The following is a 6872-nucleotide window of genomic DNA, read 5'->3' on the forward strand; positions in this document are numbered from 1 at the left end:
AGCTGGCCAGTCAAACACTCAAAAAAGCTGAAAACGGCTTATAAGCAACTTATAAGCCAATCCAAACGGGCTCCTACTTAACTGCCTTTAACTAACTTTGACAGCTGGAAATGAGTGAGCTGTCCATATGCAGTATTTCTTTTCCTTCAACAATATTATTAAAGCATAACCATATCATCAGTCATTTCTTGGACAATATTATTACTTCGCTTAAGCATCATAGTTTATGTTTATAGCCTAGGACATGCTGATATATATGAGTAATTAATAAATTGTGGTTGGCAGAAAGAGACAAATATTCGAGATTGAAGAATAATATCTTGGTTGTTCTTGTCTAGTTAGGTAGGATATTAGACTAAGATTAATACCGCAATCCTTACATCTCAAAACGTATTATACATGTTCTTAAGACTCTGTGGTCGCTAGTTAAAGTTTTATGGTAAATTAAAGTTATGCAATGGTCTTCGTTAACTTGTATTGTTGATAACTTAAAATGTTATTTATGTTTTGAGCTATATTATGTCCCATATATAAAATTTAACTTAAATATATTTGGCCTTATAGTGACGGGAAACAAAATTTCATTTTACTTGCTTAAGCTTACTAATTTGTTGGTGTTAAGGTCGAAGGATTCGGAATTTGTCCGAATCTCTTACAAACTATTGACGACAATAACAAAGATAATAAAAAAAATCTAGTACTAACAACAAAGAAAGAGATAGACAAACTTATGGTGAGAAATTTGACCATAGAGCCAACCAAAAATATGCAGAACAAGATAAAGATTTGTAGAGAAGTCTTGGATGATTTAGAGTTGGGAGTTTCTATAGAGCATGTCGAGGAAGTTCAACCAATTGATGATTATGTAAAGGATTACAGAAAATTCAAATCAAGATAGAGAAGTATTTTCTTTTTCTTATTTACAATCGAGAAATGTTTTGGCACAACAGAAGAAGGAAATTGTAGTTCAAATTTGTTGTGGGGCATAACTATAGTAACAAGAAACTATGGGCGTTCTCTATCTGTCACATAAAATAGCAGCATCATTAATCCAATACAATCATATATCGCTTGAGAAAATGTATGCTCATTTGATATTTGCGCGAAATTATATTAACTCATCATGATTAACTGATAAAATAAAATAAATAACTATAAATAATTTGTAACAAATTTATGTGTAAACCCATAATATATAATTATATGTTTATTGATTTTATACATTGAATACGGATTTTTGTATTATTATAATACTTAACCTATTTTTGCTCCCAAACATCATGGTTCATCCCTCTGACAAGATATCATTTTGATATCCTATTTCTGGAAGAGTCACTATTTGACTCGTTATCCAAAATTGCTGAGTAATCAAGTTTTATACGAGTGCGACATTTGCTTCGATATCCATTATCAGAATCACACGTATAAGTAAAATAACTTTGTTACTTTCTCTGATTAATAATATGTCAATTTGCACTTTGAAAACCTACTTTGTGGATAAGGTAAAGTAAATAGATGACCATGACTTCTAATGCTTTAAAATTAGAATGTTCATGTGGGGTAAAATACCACAAAGGATTCGTTTCACACTTTGGTTCAAACACTAATTATGAGGGTAACATTGTCAATTTCTTGAGAAAGGGAAATTTCCTTCAAGCTTAATGCATCAACAGTTTGCATTTGGTCCCTACCATGTTTAACCACTTCCTTCCTAAGTCCATCAAATGTCTATTTTGCCCTTTTTAGTTTCTCTTTGAGGGTAATATTGTCCCCACTCCAAAAAAAAAAAAACAATATATCCCCCGTTCTAAAAGATAATAATACAAATACTTCCGTTGTCTCATTTTTAATGATGATAATTAGAACATAAGATGTTACTTTAAATTATATATTATTAGATATGAGAGTACTTGAGTCTGCATCATTTTTTTTTTTTAAATCCTATCCGGTGTCCGGTATCCGCATTGGAGCCCGACTAATTCAGATTTGTGCCGCGTAGGGCCCATTCGGGGAAAGCGCTTCTAATCAAATATTTTTCCATGCCTAGGGTTCAAAACTGAAACCTCTGACTAAAGGAGAAGCAACCCTACCTACTGCACCACATTCTTTGGAGAGTCTGCATCTGTTGTTGGTTACTGTTGTTATTTATTTGCTTGTATAAAATTCTGGTCCGTTGCTGACTTGAAGTATTCATACTTAGAAAAGTTTGATTGAAGTATCACAAACAAGTTTAAAATTTCAATGGTTACAAGAATTATTTTTTAAAATTAAATAGATTAACATGAAATACGTTATTGATAAAATTGTATAAAAATATTAAGATCGCCTTAAAATGGGACAAAATGCTTATTTTACTGTTTATTTACACCAAATTAAGTTGATGACTGGATAATATTTAATGAAAATTAAATTTAAAAATTGAAGTAAAAGCTGAAAAATGATATCTACCATTTAACTTTAAAATTTACAGAGCATATATCACTAGGTTTAACTATGCGACAAAAATCAATATATTAGCACTCCCTCCGGTTCAAATAAGTGTTTACATAGCTTTTGTAATTACGAAAATACTAACTCCTAAGCAAAAATATATAATATGACTAAACTACTCTTATAGTTTTTTTATTACATAAAATCTTACTTATCTGTTTCTTTCTTAATTATGTTAGTGAATACTTATTTTGAACCAATCTAAAAAGATTAAGTGGACACTTATTTGAACAGGAGGAAATAATTGATAATTTCTCTATTCCAATTTATGTGACACTCTTTTCTTTTTAGCCTGTCTCAAACAGAATGTCATATTTCTATATTTAGAAACAATTTGACGTTAAAGTTACCCTTAATAATAAGATGATTTACAGTCAAACAAATACCGAAGTCTTATTTTGAACCATAAATTTTAAAAGATTTTTTTTTTTTTAAATTTCATGCTTAATTAAATTGTGTCACGTAAATTGAGATGGAAGGAGTATGTCTTGAATTCATCAATTTGCAGTAAACATGACATGCATTCAAACGTCACTAACCACAATGAAAAAGATAATGAAACAAAAAGAAGAAAAGGAAAAAAATGAAAACATCATCTCGTACACGCGTTCACCATGCTCATCTAACATGTAACAATGAAACATAGTCCACTAGATTTTCATTCAATGGTGATGATTAATTTGTCGTGTGGGGACAAAATGAAAAACAGGCATGGATCACACTGACAGTTTACCCGTTGTATTTAACACACACACACAATCAACTTGTTCTTGTAGATAGTCAGACAAGTCGGTATTTTACATGCAGACAAAGAAAAATATTAATACAACTATAGTAGAAAGCAAGAGGAACCAGAAAAAGTAAAAGGGTTTGAATTTCTTGGTATTTTTGGAAGCTTCTCTACAAGTATATAAAATAATTAAAAGGGTGTAAGTGTTCTCATTCCTTTTTCTTGAATTCCAATAGTTTCAATTCTCTTTAAAGTCTTGAAAGTTTGATCTTTTCATAAAGTTTGAATTTTTAGCACCAAAGATTAAATTTTTTTTGGTTTTTAGTTGAAAGTTTCTTCTATGTATCTCATGGAAATTGTTTAATCTTTGTGCTTGCTGGATTTGTACCTACTCAAGATATTTTTATTGGTAATATACCATAAAAGGGTATTTATCTGTTCACTTGCTCTTTTTGTTTACTTCTTCTCTCTACCATAGTCAAAGTCTTAAAAGGGTCTGCTTTTCTTTTATTCTAAGCCAAATCTGAAAATTCATCTTGGTCTGTTCACATATGAAATTTGCAGATTGCTGTTGTTGATTTTTCTCTCTGAAGCCAATAATTTAAGTTCAACTAGACAGGTAAATTTGGCTTGGTTTCTTTGAATTATACTGTTTTGGTGTTTCTCTTGTTTTCTGATGTTTGCTTAGTTTTTTGTTCTGAATTTGGTAGCTGGAATCTGAATATTTTCTTGATATAAGTTTCTTTTAAAGTGAATTTCCTTATCTTTTAACAAACTTTGCAGAACCATCTGAATATTTTCTTGATATAAGTTTCTTTTAAAGTGAATTTCCTTATCTGTTAACAAACTGTGTAGAACAATCTGTTTATGGATCATGTTGCTGTCCTTAATTGCTCTTCAGAAGTTAGAGTTCACACTTCTTCAGTATGTTTTTTTGTGATTACCATATTCATTCTCAGGACTAAGGAGGAGGATAGATCTGTAAAAATCAAAGTGTTTTGGAATATTTATTTTATTCTTGTTGAGGTTTTATGTTCTTTTTGGTATTTTGTTGACTCTCTAATAGGCTAAAGCCCTTCTTGCTTCCCCATTTTTAATATAGACCTTGTCTCAAAAGCAAGAACTGATTATATTAAATTTCCTCTTCTTCTTCTTTTCAAGTTTTGAAGGAGCATGAGTAGTAAAATAAGGAAAACTCCCAACTACACACAAGTAAGACCTAAATTTTGCAGGAGTCTGGCACAAAATATAGGTAGTATACTCCATTTTGGATGATTGAAAGTCCTAGACTGTTGCATAGATAGCAGTGGTATTTCTTCAGAATTCTTTTTAAGCTTGAAACGTTTTAGTGATTTTGGGAGTTGATACTGTTTGTCACAGAGACGACTTGCTATCATTGATGAGTAGCTTTTAATTCCATTGGTCTCGTAGATATGGTTCCTGAAACTAAAAAGCTCGAAGTATTTTGACTAGTTATAGACCTAACTAAAATCATTTTATGCTGCTGAATCTTCTGTTTCCTGCTGCATTCTATCTCATATGTTGGATCATTTGTCCCCTGAGTTGATATTCAGTGCAATAAGGGATCATATAAGCAACAATGCATATATCTTCTATTCTTTCACTACCTAACTATATTCAGATTCTCCCATTAGTTGTCTTTTAATATTGTCTTCTTTTACATTACTGGTTTGTTTTGTCTAATCGGACTGTGTGTCTATTTGATGTTTCAGAAGCAGAGAGAATATTTACGGGGATCACGCACCAGTTTCTGGTTGAATCGAGTAGCAGTTTTTGTAAGGAAAAACTTCAAGCAGCTTTGTTTTGAGAATAAGTATAATAAGTGAACCATGTCTTTAGTTAGATCTGTAAGATCAATTGGAAACGGGAAGCTCTATTTTCCAAATGGTCACAACGATAACTCTGGCTTGTCAACATCCTCCATGTACACCAAAAATGCACGTGGGATTATGTGTGCAACCGAGTCTAGCAGCACAGATAGTTATGATCCTAAGTATCTGCTCGACTCTCCTTCACCTTCGGAAGAACTTGTAAACACATCAAGAGATTACAATGTGTCTCAGGTTAGTTATGATTCTGGAGACTTTGTCAATCGAAGTCCAGATTCGTTACAGTATGATGATGGAAGGGTGACAATGAAGCTTCAAGAACTTGAGAGGGTACTTTTTGATGATAAGGAAGTTGAAGGAGATGATGTATTTGCTCGTATGGACATAGATGGTGAATGGTTTAGCCAACTTAATGACTCTCCCAAGGAGTCAACATCTGCAGATTCTAATATCAGTAGCAGTAGTAGCTACAAGGAAATATCCGTCACTGCTCCTCAAACTCCAAAGCAGATGCTTTTTAGTTGTGCTGCTGCTATTCAAGATGGGAACATTGAACAAGCGTCATTTATGATTAATGAGCTCAGGCAGATGGTTTCCATCCAGGGAGATCCTCTTGAAAGAACTGCAGCTTACCTGGTAGAAGCTCTTGCAGCTCGAATGGCGACATCTGGCAAAGGTCTTTATAAAGCTCTAAAATGCAAAGAAGCCCCGTCTTCCGAAAGACTCTCTGCTATGCAAGTCCTCTTTGAAGTATGTCCATACTTTAGGTTTGGTTTTATGGCAGCAAACGGTGCGATCCTAGAGGCTTTTAAAGATGAGAAAAGAGTTCACATCGTAGATTTTGACATTAACCAAGGAAGTCAATATTACACTTTATTGCAGACATTGGCTAGTATGCCCGGTAAGCCACCTCATTTGAGGTTAACTGGGGTAGATGACCCTGAATCTGTCCAGCGTGCTATTGGAGGCCTTAACGTTATCGGTCTAAGGCTTTTTCAGCTAGCAAAAGATCTTAACATCTCTTTTGAATTCCAAGCAGTGCCTTCGAACACTGCATTAGTCACCCCGGAAATGTTAAATCGCCGACCTGGCGAAGCTGTTATAGTGAACTTTGCCTTCCAGCTTCATCACATGCCCGATGAAAGTGTATCAACAGTAAACCAAAGAGACCAACTTCTTCGGATGGTGAAGAGCTTAAAACCTAAGCTGGTAACAGTTGTTGAGCAAGACATGAACACTAACACCGCACCGTTTCTACAAAGGTTTGCAGAAGTCTACAACTACTATTCTGCTGTATTCGAGTCTCTCGATGCTACTCTTTCAAGGGATAGCCAAGAGAGGGTTAACGTGGAACGGCAATGTCTTGCACGTGATATCATAAACATTGTTGCGTGTGAGGGATTGGAGCGAATAGAGCGTTATGAAGTTGCAGGAAAGTGGAGAGCTAGGATGATGATGGCTGGTTTCACTCCATGCCCAATTAGCCGAAATGTCTACGAATCGATCCAGGATCTTATCAAGCAATATAGTGATAGGTACAAAGTAAAGGAGGAGGCTGCTGCACTCCATTTTGGGTGGGAAGACAAGACCTTGACTGTTGCTTCGGCTTGGAAATAGTAACAAACAATGCTGTGCATTGGATCAACTTGTAGCGAAATCCGACTTTGTGATAATATTTCAGTGTTTATGATCAGAATGCATGACATTGTATACTTTGATGCTATTGAAGATACAGATTAACTTATGTGCTAATGTAGGTTGATGCGAATTTAGGAGATAAAACTGTTCTTTTTTTTGTCTTT

General features: G+C 33.9%; 1 protein-coding gene across 4 annotated transcripts; it reads left to right on the forward strand.

Moving 5' to 3' along the window:
- The first annotated feature begins 3250 nt into the window (after positions 1-3250).
- On the forward strand, positions 3251-6869 carry LOC132627223 (scarecrow-like protein 1). 4 transcript variants are annotated; one of them, XM_060342434.1, is made up of 3 exons: positions 3252-3419; positions 3785-3839; positions 4954-6869. In XM_060342434.1, exon 3 carries the CDS (start codon positions 5071-5073, stop codon positions 6685-6687), a length of 1617 nt encoding a protein of 538 aa, XP_060198417.1. In that variant the 5' UTR covers positions 3252-3419; positions 3785-3839; positions 4954-5070; the 3' UTR covers positions 6688-6869. The 4 variants fall into 4 exon arrangements, with proteins under 4 accessions (XP_060198420.1, XP_060198417.1, XP_060198418.1 ...); XM_060342435.1 differs by lacking the exon at positions 3252-3419 and adding an exon at positions 3430-3647; XM_060342436.1 differs by lacking the exon at positions 3252-3419 and adding an exon at positions 3430-3629.
- Positions 6870-6872: the final 3 nt, after the last annotated feature.

Source organism: Lycium barbarum, chromosome 2 (genome assembly GCF_019175385.1).
Source record: "Lycium barbarum isolate Lr01 chromosome 2, ASM1917538v2, whole genome shotgun sequence".
Lineage (NCBI taxonomy): Eukaryota > Viridiplantae > Streptophyta > Magnoliopsida > Solanales > Solanaceae > Lycium > Lycium barbarum.

What these genes read in the sequence shown, in the direction of transcription:
- LOC132627223 (XM_060342437.1), top strand. Translation starts at nt 5,071, where the DNA reads ATGTCTTTAGTTAGATCTGTAAGATCAATTGGAAACGGGAAGCTCTAT.